This window comes from Elephas maximus, chromosome 21 (assembly GCF_024166365.1).
Source record: "Elephas maximus indicus isolate mEleMax1 chromosome 21, mEleMax1 primary haplotype, whole genome shotgun sequence".
In the NCBI taxonomy this organism is placed as follows: domain Eukaryota; kingdom Metazoa; phylum Chordata; class Mammalia; order Proboscidea; family Elephantidae; genus Elephas; species Elephas maximus.
Window position 1 is genome coordinate 23,605,454 of NC_064839.1, and position 26,572 is coordinate 23,632,025.

The 26,572-nt window shown below is 46.2% G+C and overlaps 1 protein-coding gene and 1 long non-coding RNA gene across 2 annotated transcripts; one reads left to right on the forward strand and one right to left on the reverse strand.

Annotated features, from left to right (window-relative positions):
* Positions 1–4,552: 4,552 nt before the first annotated feature.
* LOC126065012 (uncharacterized) lies at positions 4,553–20,792 on the reverse strand. Its single transcript, XR_007514704.1, has 3 exons — positions 20,739–20,792; positions 17,034–17,202; positions 4,553–4,859 (listed from the first exon to the last, which is right to left on the reverse strand). It is a non-coding gene; the product is annotated as an uncharacterized LOC126065012 (long non-coding RNA).
* Positions 20,793–22,631: 1,839 nt separating this feature from the next.
* On the forward strand, positions 22,632–23,602 carry LOC126065006 (metallothionein-2). The gene is made up of 3 exons (XM_049864630.1): positions 22,632–22,794; positions 23,097–23,162; positions 23,366–23,602. The coding sequence occupies exons 1-3, from the start codon at positions 22,767–22,769 to the stop codon at positions 23,455–23,457; spliced, it is 186 nt and encodes a 61-aa protein (XP_049720587.1). The 5' UTR covers positions 22,632–22,766; the 3' UTR covers positions 23,458–23,602.
* The last annotated feature ends 2,970 nt before the right edge of the window (positions 23,603–26,572 follow it).

Below are 26,572 nucleotides of genomic sequence, written 5' to 3' on the forward strand. Positions count from 1 at the left end.
AAAAAAAAAGAAGAAGAAGAAGACCAGACTTACTGGTTTGACGGTGACTGAAGAATACCCCAGGGTATGGCCCCCGGACACTCTTATAGCTCAGTGATAAAGTCACTCCTGAGGTTCACCCTTCAGCCAAAGATTAGACAGGCCCATAATACAAAATGAGACTAAACGGGCACATTTAGTTTTATTCAGCATACATCAGAAAAGCAAAAGTGGGAAAATGAACAAACAAGCTGCCACAGCCATGTCTGCCCGAGTCCAACGTTACAGAATCATCAGCATGTATTAATATTATATATAACATTACAAATGGGCAAAACCACTGAAAGCTTCACCTTTTCACAGAGTGTCTAAAACTGCCAAATCACTGTGACTGTACATTTTGAATTATCTTTCTTAATAATCATTGGCACAGGTTTCAGTATCGACAGCAGGAGGGTCTTCACTGGTATAACAAATATTACTATTCACCAAACATTAATAGAAAAAGATAAGAGTGGAAAGTACGTGGATCTTTTGTGCTGTTTATGATTTGTTTATGTGAAAGATTCCTCAAAAGATGTTTTCCAGAATTGGTTCTAGCTATTGTCTTTATACCTCAGGGCCAAACTGATGTGTCCTTGTGAGTCCTTGTGGGTCCTTTGGAGTCTAGCTGCAGCTGGATCACATTCTAGTACAGGGAATGTTGGCTCCAAAATTACCTTCTAAATCATAGTCCAGGGACAAGGACGAGAAGTCAGGAGGGGACAGAAAAGCTAATAATGGGGAACCCAAGGTCAAGAAGGGCAGAGTGTTGACATGTTGTGGGGTTGGTAACCAATGTCACAAAACAATATGTCTTAATTGTTTAATGAGAAACTAGTTTGCTCTGTAAACCTTCATCTAAAGTACAATTAAAAAAAAAAAAAAAAGTACCGGGGGTTGAGGAGTATGTTATAATTTTAAAAAAGGCGATCATAGGTTTCATTGAGAAGGTAAAATTCAGCAAAGACTTAAAAGTAAAGAAAGAAGGGCATGAGCCATGTGGATATCTAGGGGAGGAGCACCCCAGGCACAAGGAACACAGACAAAATCATTTCGGGTTGTGAGAATTAACAAAGGGTTGGAGGGAAATAAAGGTGAGGGTGAAGGGGACCTCCTGGAGTGACACATGTACATGAAAACCTCCTCTGAGGTCATGGAGGGTGAGAACTAAAGAGCAAGAGAGGCCTGGCTGTGTGAAGAGTTGGGGAGGGGAGCATGTTTAGAAGCATGTTGTGGTTTCCACCATTCATTTATCAGTGCTGGCTGTGTGTGTTGCTTCCAGACTAAGACAGACTGGAAAGAAAGGCCTGGTGATCTACTTCTGAAAATCAGCCAGTGAAAACCCTCAGGATCACAATGGGCCAATCCACAACCAATTGATCAATGTTTTGTTCCAATGTGCATGGGGTCCCCATGAGTCAGGGGCTGACTCTCTGGCAGCGAACAACAACAACAATATCCTGGTCACCCTTGGAAGGGAGGTTGATATCCAAACCTGAGAAGATTAAGGGGGAAGGGAGAGGAGGTAGCCTTGGCTGAGTTACTGGGGTGTGTTGGGATATACATGACAACTGGCATGGAAGATCCTAGATATAGAAGCCTTGAGGGCTAGAGGCACCTCAGGACCTAGGCCAAAGAAGTATGAGGCCGGAGTGTCCTTAGGCAAAACAAAAAAAACAGGTAGCGCTAAAGCAGATGGGCGCTGAGATCTGAAATTCCATAAAGCTACTGCTGAGAGTCAATTTAGGCTTCCAGTTAAATGATTAGATAATTTTATCTCCCCCTTTTTGTCCTCCCTTCCTCCTCCTTATCCTCATTCTTCTTTCTTCAACTTTACTCAGACTTAGATTTCATGGACCAACATGTGTCAGACCTTCAGGAGCCTAGAAAAACCAGCCAGCTCAACTCCTCAGTTGAGGCCACTGCGAGGCCCCAGGTGGCTAACATTTTCCGGGGGAGGGGGCTCCAACCAGCGTTTTAAAGCACATCTCCAGCTGAGATTTAGAGCAGCGCCTCAGCTTTGCATGGGGAACAGCCAGAGCAGTGCTCAGCCTCTCCCTGAGAGTCCTAGGAACCTCATCTCAGCAAAACCCAAGTCCGGAAGCTCATGAGACCCACCTTTTCCAGGAGGCAGTCTCAGGGCCACTCCTCTAACAAAGCCAGTTGATGAGGCCCTTCCAGATCTAAGTGTTATTATGATTCTTTCCCGGTTGGACAGATGAGAAACCTGAGTTCAAGTCCTAGAACAGCAGATGAAAAGACCAGTGGACTCTGGTACATGAGTTCTAAGCTCCACTCTGCCTTGGGCTCATTCTGGGACCTCACCGTATCTTGTATAATACGTGGGGATAATAGTCAAGGATAAGAAGGTGCTGAGCGGGGGGCGGGGGGCGGAACTGAAGACGACCTCTTCCTGTGGCACGCTAACTATGCAATAGTCAGCGCTGGACTCAACGGAAGGGGTTGAATCTGCCCCCAGCTCAGCACTCCATTTGGAAGAATCTGGTGTCCCTAACAATTCTAGAATAAGGGCAATAAGAGGCAGGGAAGGACTGAGAAATACGCAAAGCCCCTTTTTCTCTCTGTCTCCACTTTCAGAAGTGGGATGCTAGCCCTTTCCTAGGCGGCGGCTGCAGCGGCGGACGAGTCCCCAGACGTGCACACGGCAGCGCGCTCACGGGCGGGCAGGGAGCGTCCCCCGCCATACTCAGGAGGGGAGAGGGGTGGCTATGAGCACATAGCAAGCGGGGATTTGGGGAGGTCTGCGCGCTCACGGCTGTGCACGTGGCAGAGGGGTGGGAGTGGGGTCGCACATACAGGACCGGACTGGGGCGCCCCGAATCGCGGACATGACAGGGGTGGGGGGGCCGCTGCCGCAGTGCGCAGGGGCCTGTGCACACAAACCCGAGAGAGGGGGCCGCGTGCAGGGGCGCGCGCCGAGCGGGCTTTGCTTGCGCGCCCCCGCCTCGGGGCTATAAAAACCTCGCCACCTGCTGTCGCTAGCCGTGCGTCCAGTTGCCGGGAGAAGCCAGTTCATCGCCTCCAGCGACTGCTCGCCTCGCCATGGACCCTGAGACCTGTCCCTGCCCTACTGGTGAGCCCCCGCCCCCATCCTGCGGCACAACGCGCGCCTTTCTTGCAGAGAATCCCGTGCCCTACGCCTTTACTCAAGGACACTTGGGGAAGGGCCCTTCGTTTTCCATTTTTAACGTCGTGAAGGAAGGCACAACTATGTCCCAAACGGCGCGGAGATTTGGCACCCCACCTCCTCCTTTTAGGCCTGGGGTCCCCCGAGTTTTACCACATTAATTAATCCTCTCTGTGGCGTCTGCCTCTCCAGGCGGCTCCTGCACCTGCTCTGGTTCCTGCAAGTGCGAGGGATGCAAATGCACCGCTTGCAAGAAGAGTGAGTATGGGGGCTCCCCCGCCGCCGCCGTCCCCACCCCCGCCCCACTCAGACCCTGAGTCCGCGTCCGGCCACACAGGATATGGAGAGTCCCCAGGCCCCTTATTCCATTGCTTCTCGACTTTTGCTGGAGAGAACCACCTGGGAAGGCCTTAAAATACAGATGTCCGGGCCCCATGCCCAGAGACTGATTCAGTAGGCGAAGTGTTTTTGTAAACTCCCAGAAGATTCTTTTGGGCGACTGGGATAGAGAACCCCTACCCTGGTTCAATCCCTCCCTTCAAGGCCCGCAGTGCCTGGGGAAGCCGTCAGTGCTGCTGGAGCAGTTCTGGATTCAGGTCCCTTGGCCTCTGGCAGGCCTTATGGATCCTCTCAGTTTAAGCTCAAAGTCTCCCCGGCATGCCCAGGGTAATACGCAAGGAGGACAGGAGGCAGAAGGAGGCTCCCTTCTGCCCTTGTATGTAAGCCTGGCGTGCATCTCCCCGTGGATCTCGTGGACCCCTACACCTGCACCATCTCTGCTCCTGCAAGTCTGTCCTTCAAAGCCCTTTTCAGATGCCATTTACCCGGGAAGCTTTCTTCTTAAGGCCCAGCATGCCCCAGTCTGGGCCTAACCCCACCATCACCCAGGGCAGAGGAGGGGGTGGGGTGGGCACTCCCTGGCACTCAGTGAAGGGGCTGTGGGCTAGTCCAGGGGCTGTGGGCTAGTTACTAAGCACTGCTTCCCAGTGGTAAAACCACAGATGCTGAGTCACATCAGGTGGGAGGCTAGGAAGGGGGCCTCCACCAGCCCTGGCTGAACCATGATGGCTCCCCAGCTAGGCAGCACCCCCTTCCTGTCTCCCCTCCCTTTTGGGAGGGGCAGGTGGGGCTGAAGGGGCCCTCAGACTGGGGCTAACCCCCACTCTCCATTTTTATCTGCAGGCTGCTGCTCCTGCTGCCCTGCCGAGTGCCAGAAATGCGCCAAGGACTGTGTGTGCAAAGGTGACGAAGGGGCCCAGGCGGAGGCGGAGAAGTGTAGCTGCTGCCAGTGAGGACCTGCCCCTGGTGTGAAGCGAGTGTAGACCAGTGCTGGTGCCCAGTGCAACCTCGCCCTGCGGTTGAAACCTGCCTGTGTGTCCCCTTCCCCTGCAAGTGACAATAAATTCCATGAATAGCCTGAGCCAAGGACTAGTCTCTTGGTAAAGGGGGAGGGATGTGTATGTGTTAGGGGAGGGGAGCATCTCAGGGAACCATCAAATTGAAAATCAAAGTTCCGTGATGTGGGCACTGGTCTGTTTGGGACTGAGAAGAACCCTGAGGGTGGAGTGCATCCTCCCACCTTGACATGGCACTTGATCCTCCTGCTACATCGTGTTCAGCTCTGGGAAAAGAGGGGAAGCCAGCCCCATCGAGGTGTGTCTCTTCAGCCTCTCAGCCTCACTTTCTTCATCTGTAAAATGGAAGTGGGGAGAGTTAGAACTGGACCCCAGCTCCAGAGGCCTGTGGTTCCCAGAATTTTCTAGTTGCTCGTCCAAAGCTGCTTGTTTTCAGAGTCATTGGAGGAGAATTTAGGAGGCCCAGAAGCCTGTCTTGGCAAACTGTCAGCTGCGTTTCCAAGGTCACCTCCCTGAATAGCCTGCCTCCCTGGACACATGTTGTTCGGCTCCTTTTCAGATCTGCTCACTTGGCAATTTGTGTCCAGCCTTTCTTCCTTCAAGGGAAAGTGGGGTAATAGGAGCTTTCATCTGTGGGCATTGTGTCCAGTCCTTGATGAAAGAGAACTCTCAGATTTACCTGGGTTGGCTGAGAAGGGAGGAATAGAATTTGGGGAGACAGAAGGTCCCCGGTAGGTAGACACAGTGTTGTAAACACATCCAGTTTTTCTCAAAGTTAGTTTTTCAGGACAGTTCATTCAAAAGCCCACCAGGATTTGTTTTCAAACCTAACAGCCTGAGTTTAGACAAGAAGGGTGCAAGAAATGCCAAGACAGTTTTGAAAAAGAACAACAAAAGAAGCTTGCCCCAGCCTGCTAGAACTACTTGTCTAAAACTCTAGAAAGAGGTGGAGGCTCAGGAATAAATCAGTGGAGCAGAAAGGAGGGTTCAAAAACAGACCCTGTGAGTCAAAATTAAGAGATGATCAAATCAGTGGGAAAAGTGGTTGGAGGCTGTGGGGACAACTGGCTACCCCTTTGTGTATCAGATAAAAAATGCTTCAATTGACTTAAATACCTAAGAGCAAAATTCAAAGCTATAAAAGAAATTGGAAGAGGAAAACAGAAGTGTTGATTACTTTGGCGTGGAGACAATCCTTTTAAATAACACATATAAAGGAGTGATAAATTTTGAGATTACTTCATGCCAAGTCCTCTTAAGTACTTTATCTTATTTGATCTTTACAACTCTGTCTTAGTCATCTAGTGCTGCTGTAATGGAAATACCACAGGTGGATGGCTTTAACAAAGAGAAATTTATTTTCTCACAGTCTAGTAGGCTAGAAGTCCAAATTCAGGGTGTCAGCTCCAGGGGAAGGCTTTCTCTCTCAGTCGGCTCTGGAGGAAGGTCCTTGTCCTCAATCTTCCCCTGGACTAGGAGCTCCTCCACTCAGGGACCCTGGGTCCAAAGATGTGCTCTGCTCCTGGCACTGCTTTCTTGGTGGTATGAGGTTCCCACTCTCTGCTTATTTCCATTTCCTTTTATCTCTTGTAAGATAAAAGGTGGTATAGGCCACACTCCCTTTACATTGGATTAGGGATGTGACCTTAGTAAGGCTGTTACAATCCCACCCTAATCCTCTTTAACATAAAATTATAACCACAAAATGGAGGACAACCACACAATACTGGGAATCATGGCCTAACCAAGTTGACACATATTTTGGGGGACACAATTCAATCCATGACAAACTCTAAAGGAAAGATACAATTATGATACCCATTTTATAGACAGGAAAATAGGGCTTAGGGTAATTTTCATAATGTCATATAGCTAGAATGTGGTAGAGCCAGGATTTGAACCCAGGCTGTCTGACTCTAAAGTCTAGGTCCTTAAACACAAATATGCATTGTTTTCTCGTGGCCAATCTGCTCTGTGTTTCAAGAAGCACATCAAGAACAAAGCTAAAAGACAAGATTGGCAGAGAAAATATTTGCTATATGTATCTATATACATAAAAGATAAAAGCTCAAAATCTACAATATACAAAGAGCTCATACAACTGATAAAAGGACAGGTCAATTAAAATAGAGGGTAGTGATATGAATAAACAAATTATGCAAAAATAAACTTTAGGGGCCAAAGAACAAATACACTAAAGCTCAGCCTCATTGCTATCAGGGAAATGCAAATAAATATAACATTTTGCCCGTCGGTATGGCAAAAGTGCAAAAGAATTTTTTTTTTTGTAATTAGATGTAGGAAAAAGATTGTGTACATCCATCTTCTACTGGGGAGAGTATAAATTGGTACAAACACTTTGAAGGGCATTTTAACAGTGTTACTCAAATTTAAAATATTTTTATCTTCAAACTAAGTAGTTCACTGTATTGTCGTAGGGTAAAAAACATCAAAAGCAAAAAGAAAGTTTCATTCAGCATATATTCAAAAAGACAAAAGTGGGAAGCGGACAAGCTTGCTGCCACAGCCATGTTTGTCCGAGTTCAGAGAATATTTCAGAATAGGCAAGAATGGGAAAACGGACAAGCCTGCTGCCACAGCCATGTCTGCCTGAGTCTGAAGAACTTTACAGAGTCATCAGTATATATTAACACTACAAAATGGGCAAAGCCATTGAAAGCTTCGCCTTTTCACAGGTTGGCTAGAAACTGTGAGCTTACATTTTGAATCGTCCCTCTAAACAATCATTGGTACAGGTTTCAGTAACGACAGACAGGAGGGTCTTCGTGGGACCCTCATTTTCTATTCTAAATGTTAATAGAAAAAGATAAGAGTGGAAAGTCTTTTGTGTTCTGGCTTATGGGAAAGGTTCCCTAAAAGATATTTTCCAAGGTTATCCTACCTATTATTGTCTTTATCTCAGGGCCCAGTTGATGTGTCCTTGTGAGTCCTTGTGGGCCTAGCTCCAGCTGTGTCGCATTCTCTGTGCTCAAGGATGGGGAATAATGATTCCAATATTATTTTCTAAATCACTATCATCGTTTCTAAAAGCAGAAACCTGGAAACAAACTGTATGTTCTTCAGCAAGGAAGTAGTTTAAAAATGTATATACGAAAAAAAACCCAAACCCATTGTCACTGAGTCAATTCCAATTCATGGTGACCCAGTGTGTTACAGAGTAGATCTGGTCCATAGTTTTCTTGGCTGTAATCTTTACAGAAACAAATCACCAGGCATTTCTTCTGCAGTGCTGGCAGATGGGCTCAAACCATCAATCTTTAGATTAGTAAACAACAGCAACAAAAAAAACCTTTCGCCATCGAGTTGATTCTGACTCATAGAGACCCTACAGAACGGAGTAGAACTGCCCCATAGGGTTTCCAAGGAGTGGCTGGTGGATTCGAACTGCCAATCTTTTGGTCAGCAGCCGTAGCTCTCAACTACTGCACCACCAGGTGCAAACCATTTGCGCCACCCAGGGACCTCAAAAATGTACATAACTGGCATCTGTTGTGGATTGAATTGCGTACCCAAAAAATATCTGTCAACTTGGCTAGGTCACGATTCCTTTGTATGATTGTATGATTGTCTAGCATTTTATCATCTGATGTGATTTCCCTATGTGTTGTAAATCCTATCACTATGACATAATAAAATGGATTAGTGGCAGTTATATTGATGAGATCTACAAGATTAGGTAGTGTCTTAAGCCAGTCTCTTTTGAGATACAAAACAGAGAAGTGAGCAGAGAGCCATGGGGACCTCACACCACCAAGAAAGCAGTGCTGGGAGCAAAGCACTTCCTTTGGACCTGAGGTTCCTGTGCTGAGATGCTCCCAGACCAAGAGAAGGCTGATGGATGACAAGGACCTTCTTCCAGAACCAACAAAGAGAGAAAGCCTTCCCCTGGAGCCAGCACCCTGAATTTGGACTTCTAGCCTACTGGACTGTGAGAGAATAAATTTCTCTTTGTTAAAGCCATCCAATTATGCTATTTCTGTTATAGCAGCACGAGATGACTAAGACAGCAACTGATAAAAAGGATGGCTCTAGGTCATGCTGAGGGTACAGCTATGGAAACACGTCCACAACTTATCATTAAATGAAAAAGGCAAATTATTGAATAGTTCATATAGCATAATACTAATTATGTAAAAAGGAAAATAAAAACTCCATATTTGGAGCCCCTGGGTGGTGCAAATGGTAAACGTGCTCTGCTGCTCTGAGCCTCAGAAGAAAGGCCTGGCAATCTACTTCCAAAAACTCAGCCACTGGAAACCCTATGGAGCACAGTTCTACTCTGACACACATGGGGTCACCACGAGTCAGAACGGACCCTACGGCAACTGGTTTATATCTAAATAAATGTAGATGCATGAAAGGGGGGTGGGCCTTGCCAGGAGTGTCAAGGGGATCTTTAGCTTTATCTGCATTGATGTTTTACAAAGTGAATGCATTCATTTCCATTTGACTCATTTTAAAATATGCAAGTGAATACTGGCAATATCAGTTCTTCTCACTCTAAGCACCTGGAGTTAGGTCAGATTCCACAGATTCTGAGCACTGTCCTCTGCAAAACTGCCTCTCTTCAGAGCCTCCTCCCTTCCCCACTGGGCAGTATAGCTGCGTCCACTGTTAGCCTCAGTTTTGCAGATGAGGTGAAGCTCAACCAACCCCATCTGGCCCTTTGGTGTTCTGACATAAAGGGTGAAAGGTATAGTTAGCTTCTTGCCTAGGAAGCAGCCCTACTTCAAGGCACTTGCAGCTGCAGCCCTAGTCCTTTGTAAATATTTCTCTGCCTGTGGACTTGTCTTTACATTTGCTTAATGTTTTTTAAGGACAAATGTTTTTAATTTTGATGAGGCCTGTCTTAGTTATCTAGTGCTGCTAGAACAGAAACACCACAAATGGGCGGCTTTAACAAACAAATTTATTTTCTCACTGTAGAAGGCTAGAAGTCCAAATTCAGGGCGCGGACTCTAGGGAAAGGCTTTCTCTCTGTTGGCTCTGGAGGAAGGTCCTTGTCTCTTTGAGCTTCTGCTCCCCTGAGATCTTCATGTGGCTTGGTATCTCTCTTCTCCCATTGTTGCTTGCTTGCTGTTTGCTTAACCTGCTCTTTTAAACCTCAAAAGAGATTGATGTAAAGCACACTCGACAATAATAATGTCTTGTTAACAAAACAAAGAAAACCATATTCCCAAATGGGATTATAACCATATGTTGTGTGCCTTTCAGTTGATTCCAACTCCTAACAACCCTATAGAAGTCAACTCAAAGGCATATAATCTTTACAGAAGCATGTTGCCAAGTCTTTCTTCCTGGGAGCCACTGGTGGGTTCAAACCACTGACCTCTCTCGGTTAGCAGCCAAGCACTTAACCACTGTACCACCAGGGTTCCTAATGGGATTAGGATTTATAACACATATATTAAGGGGGACACAATTCAATCCATAACAAGGTCCAATTTATCGATTTTTTTTGATGAATTATGCTTTTGATATTGTATCTAAAAACTCTTAGCCTAGCTGAAGGTCACAAAGATCCTCTCCTTTATTTTCTTCTAGATGTTTCATAGTTTTAGCTCTTACATTTAAGTCTGTGGTTTATTTCGAGTTAATTTTTATGTACAGTAGAAGGATCTAAGGGGTTTTGTTTTCAATGTGGGTGTCCAGTTGTCCCAAAACCATTTATTGAGAAGCTGAATTGTCTTGACACCTTCGTCAAAAATTAACTGATTATAACTGTAAGCATTTGCTTTTGAACTTTCAGTTCTGTTCCACTGAACAATATGCCTATCCTTGCACAAATGCCATACTGTCTGGATTACTGTGGCTTTATAGAAGATTTTGAAATTAGATAGTGTATGCTCTTCAATTTTGCTCTTCTTTTTCTGGTGGTATTCTTTTTTGTTTTCCATTTTTCAGCCTTTTAATGAACGACTTTTTCTGTCTTTCCATGGGATTTTGAGCAGGTATGGGTGACATATTCACTGAACTTGCTTTCTCAACCCAGCCCTACAAACCATTTCCTATCAACAAACCCTTATGACCACCAAAAATCCACCAGCCTTGTGCTGGACACTGAGGATGGATGAAAAGACACGGTCTTTGCCCTTCAAGGAGCTCAGGAACTAACGGGGATGATCAGACAATCTCACGAATGCCTAGAATGGAATCCTGGGGACTTCAGAGCTGGAAGAAACTTACAAATCATGGCAGCCAGGCTCTCCTCATTTAGAGACAGGGGACTGAGGCTCAAGGAGGGAGGAGGGGTACAAATAAAATGCTCTGGGGGCTTTAAGAAGGGAATCTACCAGGTTGGGGGATCAGGGAAGACTCCTTGGAGGAGGAGGCATTCAAAATGGGCTTTGGGAGATGGAAGGGGGAGAGCAAAGACCTGGAGTATGGAGTGTGTTTGAAGAAGGCTGTGGGATGGTTGGGCCTGATCTGAGTGCAGATGTGCAGGGCATGGGGACAGGTGAGATGGAAGAGGGAAGTTGAGGCCAGATTGGTGAGGAAAGGGTGAAGCCAGAAGGAGCTGAGCTTCTTCCTGAATGCAGGCTTTCCAAGCTGGCTCTCCACAAGGCAGGCTTTGCCCTTCAAGGAGCCTCCTCCCCAGCTGCTGGCAGGATTCAATTTTCTCCATTCCTCTGCATTATTAAGCACCCACCATGAGCCGGGCGCTGTGCCAGGTGCCAGAACTAGGACAGTGAGCACAACAGACTCAGCCCATAGCCTAGCAGGGAGACAAACACTAAACAAAGCATGCACACTGTCAGAGGCCATGTAGCAGACTGGTTATGTGCACAGGCTCTGGAGCCATACTGCCTGGTTTGACCACTTATTAGGGAGTGACTTTGGACAATGTAACTTAACCTTTCGGAGCCTCAGTCTCTCCTTCTGTAAAATGCGAATAGCCACTGTCTCTATCTTACGGGAAGGATTAGGTGTGTTCACATATGTAAAGCACTTGTTGTGTGCCATGGAGTCAATTCCAACTCGTTGCAACCCTATATGACAGAGTAGAACCGCCTCCATAGAGTTTTGTAGGCTGTAATCTCTACAGGAGAAGATAGCCAGGTCTTTTCTCCCACAGAGCCACTGGGTATGTTTGAGCCGCTGACCTTTTAGTTAGCAACCAAGTGCTTAACCATCATGCCACCAGGGCTCCTTTCTAAAGCACTTAGTGCCTGGCAAAAAATACAGGCTGTTGAAGTTTGCTGCTTTGTTCCTAGCAATGGTAATTGTAATAAATGCTACAGCAAAGGAGAGCATTTGCTGGGAACAGAAGGACTCGGCTTATTTTGGGTCCAGGAAGGCTTTCCTGAGGAAATGGCCTTCAAACTGAGATACAGCAGATGAAGAGAAGAGAGGAATGGATAGAATATTCTAGGCAAGGGGAGCAGCATGTTCAAAGACCCTGGAACCCGACAACATCCATTGCCTCTGCCCCCAGGATGACTTTTAAGATGGCCCCAAATGATCCCACCTCCCGGTATCCATGCCTTCTGTGATCCTTTCCCTTTGAGTCTGGGCTGGATCTAGTGACTTGCTGCTAATGACAGAATACGGCAAAAGTGATGAGATGTCCCTTCTGTGGTTAGGTTACAAAAGACTCTGACTTGTGGGTTTGTCTTGCTCACACTTTCTTTCTTGCTGGCACTCTCTCCTGCCCTCTCTCTACCTCACTATCATCTTGTGAGCTGCTTATGGCAAGGAAATGAGGAGGCCTCCAGTCAGCAGTTTTTGAGAAACTAAGGACTCGGTACAACTGCCCTCAAGGAACTGAAGCCTAACAACAGCCACGTGAGAGAGCTTGGAAGCAGATCCTGTCCCTGTGAACCTTGAGATGACTCTTGCCCCAGCTGACACCTTAACTGCAGCCTGTGAGAAACCCAGGGCCAGAGGGCCCAGCTAAGCCATGCCTGGATTCCTGACCCACAGAAACTGAAATAATAAATGTGTGTTGTCTGAAGCTGCTAAATTGTTGGGATAATTTTTTATGCAGCAACAAATAACAAATACACCCCCAAACGAAAGCAAGGCCAGTAGAAGGAAGAGAGAAAACTAGGAGCAGACAGATGGCGGTACCTGTATGATTGTCTACCGTATTATCATCTGATGTGATTTCCCTATGTGTTGTAAATCCTATCACTACGATGTAATAAAATGGATTAGTGGCAGTTATACTGATGAGGTCTAAAAGATTAGATAGTGTCTTAAGCCAATCTCTTTTGAGATATAAAAGAGAGAAGTGAGCAGAGAGACATGGGGACTTCATACCATCAAGAAAGCAGTGCCAGCCAGAAGAAAACAAATAATAAAAATTAAAGCTGAGCTAAATGAAATAGAGAACAGAAAAACAATTGAAGGAATTAATAAAGTCAAAAGCTGGTTCCTTGAAAAAATTAACAAAATTGATAAACCATTGGCCAGACTGACTAAAGAAATACAGGAAAGGAAACAAATAACCCAAATAAGAGATGAGATGGGCCATATCACAACAGACCCAACTGAAATTAAAAGAATCATATCAGATTATTACGAAAATTGTACTATAACAAATTTGCAAACCTGGAAGAGATGGATGAATTCCTAGAAAAACACTACCTACCTAAACTAACACAATCAGAAGTAGAACAACTAAACAGACCCATAACAAAAAAAGAAATTGATACTGTAAACAAAAAACTCCCAACAAAAAGAAGCCCTGGCCTGGATGGCTTCACTGCAGAGTTCTACCAAACTTTCAGAGAAGAGTTAACACCACTACTACTAAAGCTATTTCAAAGCATAGAAAATGATGGAATACTACCTAACTCATTCTATGAAGCCACCATATCCCTGATACCAAAACCAGGTGAAGACACCACAAAAAAAGAAAATTACAGACCTATATCCCTCATGAACATAGATGCAAAAATCCTCAACAAAATTCTAGCCAATAGAATTCAACAACATATAAAAAAAAATAATCCACCACGACCAAGTGGGATTTATACCAGGTATGCAAGGTTTGTTCAATATTAGAAAAACCATTAATGTAATCCATCATAGAAATAAAACAAAAGACAAAAACCACATGATCTTATCAATTGATGTAGAAAAGGCATTTGACAAAGTCCAACACCCATAAACTCTCAGCAAAATAGGAATAGAAGGAAAATTCCTCAACATAATAAAGGGCATCTATACAAAGCCAACAGCCAACATCATTCTAAATGGAGAGAGCCTGAAAGCATTTCCCTTGAGAACGGGAACCAGACAAGGATGCCCTTCATCACCGCTCTTATTCAACATTGTGCTAGAGGTCCTAGCCAGAGCAATTAGGCTAGACAAAGAAATAAAGGGCATCCGGATTGGCAAGGAAGAAGTAAAATGATCTCTATTTGCAGATGACATGATCTTATACACAGAAAACCCTAAAAAATCCTCCAGAAAACTACTGAAACTAATAGAAGAGTTCTGCAGAGTCTCAGCTTACAAGATAAACATACAAAAATCACTTGGATTCCTCTACATCAACAAAAAGAACATCGAAGAGGAAATCACCAAATCAATACCATTCACAGTAGCCCCGAAGAAGATAAAATACTTAGGAATAAATCTTACCAAAGATGTAAAAGACCTATACAAAGAAAACTACAAAGTACTAGTGCAAGAAACTAAAAGGGACCTACATAAGTGGAAAAACATACCTTGCTCATGGATAGGAAGACTTACATAGTAAAAATGTCTATTCTACCAAAAGCCATCTCTATATACAATGCACTTCCGATCCAAATTCCAATGACATTTTTTAAAGTGATGGAGGAACAAATCACCAACTTCATATGGAAGGGAAAGACGCCCCGGATAAGGAAAGCATTACTGAAAAAGAAGAAGAAAGTGGGAGGCCTCACTCTACCTGATTTCAGAACCTATTATACAGCCACAGTAGTCAAAACAGCCTGGTACTGGTACAACAACAGACACATAGACCAGTGGAACAGAATTGAGAATCCAGATATAAATACATCCACATATGAGCAGCTGATATTTGACAAAGGCCCAGTGCCAGTTAATTGGGGAAAAGACAGTCTTTTTAACAAATGGTGCTGGCATAACTGGATAGCCATTTGCAAAAAAATGAAACAGGACCCATACCTCACACCATGCAAAAAACTAACTCCAAGTGGATCAAAGACCTAAACATAAAGACTAAAATGATAAAGATTATGGAAGAAAAAATAGGTTAGGAGCCCTAACACAAGGCATAAACAGAATACAAAACATTACTAAAAATGACGAAGAGAAACCAGATAACTGGGAGCTCCTAAAAATCAAACACCTATGCTCATCTAAAAAAAAAAAATCTAAAGATTCCACCAAAAGAGTTAAAAGACCACCTACAGATTGGGAAAGAATTTTCAGCTATGACATCTCCGACCAGCGCCTGATCTCTAAAATCTATATGATTCTGTTAAAACTCAACCACAAAAAGACAAACAACCCAATCAAAAAGTGGGCAAAGGATATGATCACACACTTCACTAAAGAAGATATTCAGGCAGCTAACAGACACATGAGAAAATGCTATTGATCATTAGCCATTAGAGAAATGCAAATTAAAACTATGATGAGATTCCATCTCACTCCAACAAGGCTGGCATTAATCCAAAAAACACAAAATAATAAATGTTGGAGGGGCTGCGGAGAGATTGGAACTCTTACACACTGCTGGTGGGAATGTAAAATGGTACAACCACTTTGGAAATCTATCTGGCATTTTCTTAAAAAGTTAGAAATAGAACTACCATACAACCCAGAAATCCCACTCCTCAGAATATACCCTAGAGAATTAAGAGCCTTTACACACACAGATATATGCACACCCATGTTTACTGCAGCACTGTTTACCATAGCAAAAAGCTGGAAGCAACCAAGGTGTCCATCAATAGATGAATGGTTTAATAAATTACGGTACATTCACACAATGGAATACTACTCATCGATAAAGAACAGTGAGGAATCTGTGAAACATTTCATAACATGGAGGAACCTGGAAGGCATTATGCTGAGTGAAATTAGTCAGATGCAAAAGGACAAATACTGTATAAGACCACTGTTATAAGTTCTTGAGAAATAGTATAAACTGAGAAGAACACATTCTTTTGTGGTTACGGGGGGGGGGAGGGAGGGAGGGTGGGAGAGGGTTATTTAGTTAGTAGATAAGAACTACCTTAGGTGAAGGGAAGGACAATACTCAATACAGGGAAGGTCAGCTCAACTGGACTGGACCAAAAGCAAAGAAGTTTCCAGGATAAACTGAATGCTTCGAAGGTCAGCGGAGCAAGGGCGGGGGTTTGGGGACTATGGCTTAAGTCAATTGGCATAATAAACTCTATTATGAAAAGATTCTGCATCCCACTTTGAAGTGTGACCTCTGGGGTCTTAAATGCTAACAAGCGACCATCCAAGATGCATTAATTGGTCTCAACCCATCTGGATCAAAGGAGAATGAAGAACGCCAAGGTCACACGATAACTATGAGCCCAAGAGACAGAAAGGGCCACATGAACTAGAGACTTACATCATCCTGAGACCAGAAGAACTAGATGGTGCCCGGCCACAACTGATGACTGCCCTGACAGGGAACACAACAGAGAACTCCTGAGGGAGCAGGAGAACAGTGGAATGCAGAACCCAAATTCTCATAAAGAGACCAGACTTAATGGTCTGACTGAGACTAGAAGAATCCCGGTGGTCATGGTCCCCAAACCTTCTATTGGCCCAGGACAGGAACCATTCCTGAAGACTACTCATCAGACATGGAAGGGACTGGACAATGGGCTGGAGAGAGATGCTGATGAACAGTGAGCTACTTGTATCGGGTGGACACTTGAGACTGTATTGGCATCTCATGTCTGGAGGGGAGATGGGAGACTAGAGAGGGTTAGAAACTGACAAAACAATCACAAAAGGAGAGACTGGAAGAAGGGAGCGGGCTGACTCATTAGGGGGAGAGTAAATGGGAGTATGTAGTAAGGTGTATATAAGCTTATATGTGACAGACTGACTTGATTTGTAAACTTTCACTTAAAGCACGATAAAAAAAAAAAGAAAGAAAGAAAGCAGTGCCAGGAGCAGAGCACGTCCTTTGGACCTGAGGTTCCTGCGTTGAGATGCTCCCAGACCAAGGAAAGACTGATTCATCCCAAGGACCTTCCTCCAGAGCCAAGAGAGAGAGAAAGCCTTCCCCTGGAGCTGACACCCTGAATTTGGACTTGTAGCCTACTAGACTGTGAGAGAATAACCTTCTTTTCATTAAAGCCATCTGCTTGTGGTATTCCTGTTATAGTAGCTCTAGAAGACTAAGACACCATCCCCCTAACTAGTGCTGGAATCCGCCAGCTTCTGTTTCTATAGCTGTGGTTCCGGGAACTCCCTAATCTCCCCAGGTGGTCCGTTGCAGTCATGACCAGCTCTAAATGCTAGGAAGGCTTTTCTTACCTGTAGCAGAATCTTACCTGTACCCACCAGCCCAGTTCTGCCCTTGAGGCCACAGAGAACAAGCCTAATCTCTTCTTGTGGCAGAAAGATGTAGGTGTAGACTCAGAAAGTCTTGGGTTCAAATCCCAGCTCTGCCGTTTAGAAGCTGTGTGTCTCTGAGCAGGTCATATAGCTTCACTGCCTCACCTATAAAATGAAGATAATGACAGCATCTGCTAGTCAGGCTGTATTGAGGTTTAAATGAGATAAACTCGTAATGTACTTAGCACAAAGCCTAGTGCATAGTAGGTGCTCAGTATTATTCCCATTACTACTGTGGAAGATTAGAGATGGCTGTAAATTTGTTGACTTCTCCCATCAACACCTGGGGTCTCATCTCCTCGCCTTAAATCTGGATGGACTCTGTGACTGCTTGACCAATAGAATGTAGTAAGAGTGACATGTGCCAGTTTCAGAGCCCAGGGCTTAAGAGACTGGCAGCTACCACTTCTGTGTCTTGGGACTCTCACCCAGAGCTACCATGTATGGAGCCTGACCGCCCTGAAGCCACCAGGCCAAAGATGCCATGTGTAGTCAACAGTTGTAGCTGAGCTCAGCCTTCTAGCCATCCCTGCCAAGATGACAGACATGGCAGTGAAGACATCTTAAATCCTCCAGACAAGTCCATCTATCAGCTGAATACCACCAAGGAACCCCAGTCAGTGATACGTGAAACAAAAGAACCACCCAAGTGAGCCCTGACGAAATTCCTGACCCACAAAACCAAGAGAGACAGTAAAATGGTTGTTGTTTTAAGCTTCTATATTTTGCACAGTTTGTTGCATAGCTATAGATAATCGGGGCAACCACTGCCTAATATTTGAACGTAATTGTTTATTACAGGAAACCCTGGTGGCATAGTGGTTAAGAGCTACAGCTGTTAAACAAAAAGTCTACAGTTTGAATCCACCAGGTGCTCCTTAGAAACTCTAAAGGACAGTTCTGTACTGTCCTATAGGGTTGCCACGAGTTGGAACAGCAATGGGTTTGGTTTTTCGTCTTTGGTTCTCTTCCAGATTGAACCTGCCCACCGTTCCTCAGCTGCTGTTCACATGATGAGGCTTTGAGTCTTAGGACCGTTGTAATCATTGTCTTCCGAACTGTTGAAACCCAACACTAAAAACATCCCTCAAGGTGGTCTGCCAGGCTGTACCAGTTAGGACTCTACCCAGGATGGCTTAAATAAAACAAAACAAAACAAGAAAAAGAAAGAAAGAAAGAACCTAATTGACTCACAGATGGCTTCAGGCATGGCTGGATCCAGGTACTCCAGTGATGTTATCAGGTTCTATTTTCTTTGTGATGGCCTTATTCCCAGAGACAAAAGGCTTTTGAAACTTAGCTTTATATCCTCTCAGGGCCCACTCCATCCCAAATCCATGGACTGAAAGTGGGGAGGGGTGATTCTCCAATGGGAAAACCAAGGGTACCATCACAGGAGAAGGATAAATGGATGCGGGGCAGCAGTACTTTAGATATCTACCTTAGCAGTTAAAAGGAAAATGGAAAATCACCTCCCTCATTCTAGATACCAAAAAATAAACAAACCCCTTGCTGTCGAGTCGATTCCAGCTCACAGAGACCCTATCGTATACCTCTGTTAATACAGGCCAGGGCTGCATTATTACTTCACAATAATGGCTTACACTAGTTTTAGGGGGTACTTTTCCTTGGCCTCATCTCTCTCACCCCTACCACATCAGGGCTCCTGACTTTTGAAAATTTTCCCTCTCCACCTCTGTCCCAAGTACAGCGAGACTACTGGAGCACAGAGATGAACAAGACTGGGCCCGTAGCCTCCTCCACCTTCCCTGCTTTGTCATCCCTCCTCTCGAAGACTCAGAGTGATTCAAAAGAGGCAGTTTAGGCCCCAAGGCAGATTTAGCCACCAAAATGAGGGCACAAACCCAGGGCCAGACCCAGTCTTTTCAGGGCAAAAACAAGCTGTATTGTTTCTTCAAACACCTATTGCCGTCAAGCCAATTCTGACTCATAGCGACCCTGTGGGACAGAGTAGAATTGCCCCCTGGGCTTTCCTAGGCTGTAGTCTTTATGGAAGCAGATCACCAGGTCTTTTCTCCTGCAGAATTGCTGGTGGATTTGAACCACCTACCTTGTTGTCAGGAGGGATCAGTCTCTGGAGAAGGACATCACGCTTGGCAAAGTACAGGGTCAGCGGAAAAGAGGAAGACCCTCAATGAGGTGGATTGACACAGTAGCTGCAACAATGGGCTCAAGCATAACAATGATTGTAAGGATGGCACAGGACCAGGCAGTGTTTTGTTCTGTTGTGCATAGAGTTGCTATGAGTAGGATCTGACTCGATGGCACCTAACAACAACAACCACCTTTTGATTAGCAGCTGAACACTCTTAGCCATTTCACCACCAGGCCTTCTTTGTCTCTTCATAACCAAAACCAAAACCAAACCCACTGCCGTCAATTCCCACTCATAGCGACCGCATAGGACAGAGTAGAGCTGCCCCATAGAGTTTCCAAGGAGCAGCTGGTAGATTCGAACTGCTAAGCTTTTGGTTAGCAGCCGAACTCTTAATTACTGTGCCACCAGGGCTCCATAAAACACCTAAAAAAACAAACCCGTTGCCATCGAGTCAATTCCGACTCATAACAATCCTATAGGACAGAGTAGAACTGCTTCATAGAGTTTCCAAGGAGCACCAGGTGAATTCGAACTGCCAATCTTTTGGTTAGCAGCTGTAGCACTCGACCACTACACCACCAGGGTTTTCCCAGGGCTCCATAGAGGTGGCTTATTTCCTCTGAGTGCGTAGGTGACCATCTGGTTTATTAGGAAGCAGGGCTTTTGCGTAGAATGTATACACATCTGTAAACAAAACAGCAGTGACCCATACATATCTTTAATGCTCTCAGTCCACACAGCTGCCAGACCCACTGATTCCTGGCTCCAGAATCAGAGAGTTTGGATGTGACCCTTGAATTCTTATATAGTCTGATCTATTGACAGACAAGTAAACTGAGACTCAGAGAGGCCCTGGCACATAACTGCCCCAAGGTCACTAAACAAGTGAGTGGCAGAGTGACTATTAGAAGTTTGTCCTTCCGAGAGCACAGCATTCCTGCCCTGCTTGGTGTATTTATCTGACGGAGTGCACAGGTTGTGGCACACTGAAAGCAGCTTTTTGTTTTTTAGTTTCATTTTGCTATTGGTCTGATTGCACAGTAGGGGCTGGGAAGGGAGGAGCCATTGAGGGGATTGCCCCATTCATTCATTCATTCATTTGTTCATTCACTTAACTAATTGGCACTGTGCTGGAGGCTGGAGGCACAATTCAGGGGAACAACTGCTCTCAGAGTTTTCAGCAGTAGGCAGAGTGAAGGGAGTGCAGACCGCAGCGCGAGAATCACACAAGTTCATACAGACTAGAGACAGGCACAGAGGGTGCCCAGAAGGCAGAGGACAGGATGTATACCGGCACATTCCACTAGCATCCTGACTGAGCATGGGGGTCAGGACCGCTCCCCAGAGGAAGTGACGTTTGAGCTGAGCTATGAAGACATTTCCACAGGAGTTTACAGTAAGTGCTGCAAGGACAGCCTGGCCCCCACCCACCTCCTCACTAAACTGCCCACTGCACCTCCCAGCATTCCCTAAGCCCACCAGGAACCTTCCAGTAACCTGTGTGACCCCTCTGTTGACTCACGTTGAGTGTTCCCAGGATGATGATCTAAGACCGTTACACAGCGGCTGAGACACATGACAGCGGGAAAGCAGGAAGTGCCTCCCCAGAGAGGAATTTGGACACCATCCCCACTCCTCCCCCAGCATCCACTGGGGAAGAAAGTTCTGTGGAGTTTTCCCTTCTGAGTGCTCCAGGACGATGCCAACTTTCCAGATGGCTGCTTCCTCCTGAGGCTGGAAGTCAATTCCTTCCCATTTCCTTGCCTAGCAAACACTTCCCCCACACCCCCAGGCCAAGGCAATACCCACCTCACTGACCCACCTCCTCCCAGGCTGGGCTGGGTCTCCTCTCTGCTCCCCCTGCACCTGAGTTCACCCTTCATCCTGGCCGTGACCCTGGGATCACTTTTCTCTCATCACCTGTGGAGTCGGCCCCGTGATTATGACCTTCCTGTGCACAAGGCTTCTTGAGCCCTCATCTCACCCTTGGGTGATGCCCTTCCTAAGACTGTATCCAGCTTCTGCTGGGGCCTCTAATTAGAATCGCTAGGCTCTGCCACACACAAGCTCTGGGACCTTGGGCTAGTTACTTAACCTCTCTGGTCTCCATTTCCTCCTCAGAGTCCCTAGGTGGTGCAAACAGCTAAGTGTTCCGCAGCCATCTGAAAGGTTGGAAGTTCAAGTCCACTCAGGCACCTCAGAAGAAAGGCCTGGCGATCTACTTGTGAAAAAATCAGCCATTGGAAAGGCTCTGGAGCCTAGTCCTGCTCTGACACGTATGGGGCCGCCTCCAGGAGGAGTGGACTCTATGGCACCTGGCCTAGAATGAGAGTAATGGATAGTCATTACCTCACTGGGTTATTACAGGATTAAATGAGAACTAAGACATAAAGAGCTTACTACAGCCCTGTCACACACTAAAGCACTCAGTATACAATGGCTAAGAAATAAATAACTAGTCCAAGGGTTTAATATGAGGTGACATAATTATTCAAGAGCCCTGGTGGCACAATGGTTAAGTGCTCAGCTGCTAACCGAAAGGTTGGCAGTTCAAACCCACTCAGCAGCTACATGGGAGACACCTGGCAATCTGACCCAGTAAAGATTACAGCTAGAAAACCCTATGGGGCAGCTCTACTCTGTCTCACGGGGTTGCTATGAGTGGAAAATTGACTCGATGGCACCTGACAACAACAACACAATTATTAAGCCCTGACTGTACAGAGGTTTTTGTAACCTGCCCCCACCTTCGACCAATCGTCCCCGCCTCCCCACTTCTTTTTGAGCAGGATGCCAAGGCTCCGCCGGAACAAAGAACAAATCTGTCTTGGAAGAAGTGCAGCCAGAATGCTCCTTAAGAAGCGAAGATGGCGAGACTTGTCTCACTTTGGGCATTTTATCAGGGCGAAACTGTCTCTAGAGAAGGTCATCCCTCACAGAGGGTCAGAGAAAAAAAAAGGAAGACCCCCTCAACGAGATGGATTGACACAGTGGCTGGCTGCAACAATGGGCTCAAAGATAGCAAAGATGGTGAGGATGGCCCCGGACAGGGCAGTGTTTCGTTCCGTTGCACATGGGGTCGCTATAAGTTGGAACCGACTCCACCGCACCTAAAAACAGCAACTAGCCACACAGGTGCAAGCAAAGGGCACGTGGGAGGGAAGCTGCGCACACAGCGGAGGGCAGGGTGCAGGGCGCAGGGCGCTTGGCCCACGGCCTGGGCGCCCCGGCACGCCGTGTTCCTTGTCTGCAGCCAGTCCCTCCCACGCCCAGGGGCACCGCGCGAACTTAGCGCAGTTCTAGGAACTCGTTCCCTGCGGCCCGTGTGCACAGCCGCTGCGCTCGGCCCGCTGCTGCGCGCGGCGCTCGGGGCGACTCAGCTCTGGGCGTGTGCGGGCTGGCCCAGGGAAGGCGGATATTTTGCACTCCGCCCGGCTCCTTCCCGCTATAAAAGCAGCCCGCTGCATGCTCGGCTCCAGCACGCCTTCTACAAGCCTTTAGCATTACTTGTCCAGTTGTCCCCGGACTCCAGCCACCACTTCGACTTGCCATGGACTCCAACTGCTCCTGCGCTACCGGTAAGGATGCCTGGTCCCGGGATGGGGACGACCTATTTGGACTGTAGTTAGAGAAGCAATTTTTGACCCCTGCCCGTTCAATTTCAGGGTAATAATTGCCTCTTCCCAAATGGTCTTGCTGTACATTTCTCTTTTTATTCTAGGTTATTCTGACCCTTGTTTTCCCGATAAAGAGACTAGAGTTTATGCTTTGCCCAAGTTCCCGCGAAATAACTGTGGAGCTGGGGCTCGAACGCGGGTTCCTAGCACCCAGCCTAGCATTTAGGGCTCCACGGACCGTTCTCATCTCTTTCTCTTTGCAGGAGGTTCCTGCGCCTGCCCCGGCTCCTGCAAATGCAAAGAGTGCAAATGCACTTCCTGCAGAAAGAGTAAGTGGAGGCCCCCTGTTCCCCTACCCATCCCCAGCCCGCTACTCCTGCTTGGGGGGATTTCAAAGTGGGATGCGGGAGAGAGGGAGGCGTCCCCTCCTACGGAAAGGTGACGCCGCCACAGTGCCCCTTGTTGGGAAGTAAGGCAATCCCCATTTCTACTGTCAAGTGCTCATTTCTGCCCCTTCCTTTCCCTTCCCCAGGCTGCTGCTCCTGCTGCCCCGTGGGCTGTGCCAAGTGTGCCCAGGGCTGCATCTGCAAAGGGGCATCAGACAAGTGCAGCTGCTGCGCCTGATGTGCGAGAGCCCCGCCCAGATGTAAATAGAGCAACCTGTACAAAGCTGGAGTTTTGTTTTGTTTTTCATACAACCCTGGCCCATTTGTTACTTTCCTTTTTCTACGAGATATATGAATGATAATAATAAAAGTTGATGACTTTATTCTGGCGCTGGTTTCTTTTGTGTGGGTTGGAAACAAAGGCATGCTGTGATCAGCATGGCTGGGTGTGAGACCGGCCTGGGGAGTTCAGAGGTCTGGGTTCTGGACACAAATATCAGCCCCTACCAAACTGGCTACCTCTCTGGGCCTCCGTTTCTTCAGCTGTAAAATGAGAAGAGCATTGTGCCAGGTGGTGTAAGGGTGTGGAGCTGACACAGCCTCCCTCTGTTCTCATGTTGAGTATCAATGGCATGGAGGCTGACATGAATTTCTCGTTTTTATCCTCTGGGGATTCCTTGCCTGATGTCTGTCACCAGATGTTGGGCTTCAAAGGGTCTCTCATAGGCGGTGGAATCCAACTCCCCACTGGCTTGAATCCCCACACTTCAGAGAGCTTCTCAAACACCCTGTGCAGAAGGACCAGCCAGTATTTCCTACCTGTGGCAGACCTAAAAGTGAGTAAAATAAAAATGAATTACTAAGAAAATGATGTAAATGAACAACCCAAAATATGAACCCACTTTTTTACATTAAACAGTAAAACTTGAATAAATTTAGGATGAACAAAATAGGATCATAAATAGCAAAAGGATTATAAAACCTGCATGTGGGCATGGTAAACCAGAGACAGTTTGCGGATGGCCCCAATGTGGGGGGCACACACCCCTTGACTAGCACTGCCGCAGACATCCCCACAGGGGACCATCAGTCTCGGCTTCCCCAGTGCCACAGGCAGGTCACTCAACCCCCTGTTCTGGGCTGACTCCAAATCTTTGGAAGTTCCTTATGCTGAAATCTCCCCTCCTTCGAATTCCAGCCCTTGGCTAGTTCAAGCCAGCAAAGTGGCTAGGGATTTGGAGGGAATTGCCCTGTTATTTCCCAGCAAGATGGAGTGTGAGTGAGAATTGGATCCAAAGGAAGTAGTTCGTGTCTGCCTGTGCAGGAATGATGGAGGATTCTGCGGTGGGGAGTGCGCGGTGGTGGCTATTAGGCAGGAGTAAAGCGCCCAGGGTGACTGGTAATTAATGCTAACAGTCAGTCCCTCTGGCTATTTGTTAAGGAAACTGCTATTTGATGTTCAATCAAGGAAGAAGGTGAGTCATGTGGCCCAGTTTCAGGACCACAGTTGCCCACTGAGTTCCTGTGTGACGAGGGGATTTCAGAAACCAACATGCACCAAGTGCATGAGTTTTGGTCTCAGGGCCCCAGTTGCACAGCCCATCTCACCACTTACCTGCTGTTCAACCTGGACAAGCCCCTCAACCTTGCTGAGCCTCCATTTCCTCATTTGTGGAATGCAGATCATATTTCCACATAAGGATTAAGTGAGTTAGTGGCCTGACTCCTGGTTAGACCTTAATAAACAGTGGCTATTATGATCATTTTGTCCACATTGACTTTGATGGAGAGAATCTTCTTAAATCCCACCAAGCTTCTGGGGAAAGTCCCCTCTGGAGGCATTGCTCTGGGCTGGAACCCAGTGTAGAAGTAGAGCCTTGCCGATCCTGCACCCAGAGGAGTGTGGATGACCTCCTGCACAAACCCTCCCAGAGAAGATGCTTCTCAACACTTAGACAGACAGGCTTTTCCACCCTTCGTGTCATTTACCCTCATACAACCCAGTGAGAATGCAGGGGTTGGAATGATTGTGATGTTGTCCAGAGAGACTGAGCAGCCTGCCTGAGGTCACACAGCTCAGAAGTCAGAGATGAGTCTATGCTACAGCTGGCTTCATGCCCTGGCCACACCAGAGCATGCTGTTGCTGGATGCAACATCTTCTCTCTCATAGTTGGGGCCTTTGGAAATGGTCCAGTTCTGATGCTGGCTTGACAGATGGGAAAAGGAAGTCCAGAGAGGTCACACGGCCACGCAGACAGACCCTGACCCCCAGCTCAGTGCTTTTTCCGCTAGGCCTCTGTGCCAGGTTTTCAGTGTCCTGGTTGTTCACAGGAAGTGGTAGTAGGGTGATGGGTGAGGGTATGACGCTGTGGTCAGCCTGCATAAGGGCAAATCCCACCTCTGTTACCTACAGGTTGTGAAACCTAACTCTCTGAGGCTCAGTCTCCTCCACTGTATAAAATAGTGTCTGGATCATAGGACTAAATGAATTAATGCATGCAAAGAACTTGGAATAGTGCCTAGCACGTGGTGAGTGCTCTATAAACATGAGTTACTATTGTACTACATCATCAATGCCCTAGTGGACATTTCTCTACCTCCAGGCAACTAAGCCTGGCCTGGTGTGCCTAGTGGTGTGTCATTGCCACCATGTTCTACTGAACATTTTTCCTTTCAATTATTCATATTTTCTTAAATATATTTTTATGAGAAACAAACTCTTTACCACTACAGAAAATGAGAGTCAGTTTTACTCCCAGACATAGAAGATAACTATAAAAATGTACATATATGTATGTATATATATATTTCACTTCTGGGTCGCTTTTGTTACTACTGGGTTTAGCTTTGGCTTGTTCTTGTTTAAAATGTTTCAAGAAGAAAGAAAAACTTTTAAGCAGCAGAGGTTCTGAAAACATACCTGGGCCAGTGGGGCTTTTTCTTTTCCTTGGGATGCTGACTGGAGAGACATTACCGCTTAGCTGACTTGCAAGTTCCTTAAATCACTTGTGTCACAGATTTTCTGTTAGTAAAATGGGCTCACAAATAATAATAATATTTCCCTTTTAAGGTTGTTTGAAGGTTCGAAGAATGAAAGTGATTAAAACAGGGCCTTGTTGTTGCTGTTAGGTGCCTTCAAGTCTGTTCCGGCTCATAGAGACAACAGAACTGAACACTGCCCGGTCCTTCGCCATCCTTACAATCTTTGCTATCTTTGAGTCTCTTGTTGCAGCCACTGTGTCAGTCCATCTCAATTAGGGTCTTCCCTTTTTTCAATAACACTCTACTTTGCCAAGTGTTGTGGATTGTGTCCCCTGAAAATATGTGTCAACTTAGTTAAGCCATGATTCCC

Excerpts from the sequence above, each read along its gene's own strand:
- LOC126065006 (XM_049864630.1), top strand. The coding sequence starts at position 22,767 with ATGGACTCCAACTGCTCCTGCGCTACCG. Across the intron at positions 22,795-23,096 it reads CAACTGCTCCTGCGCTACCG|GAGGTTCCTGCGCCTGCCCC; the intron begins GTAAGGATGCCT and ends TTCTCTTTGCAG. Across the intron at positions 23,163-23,365 it reads ATGCACTTCCTGCAGAAAGA|GCTGCTGCTCCTGCTGCCCC; the intron begins GTAAGTGGAGGC and ends TCCCTTCCCCAG.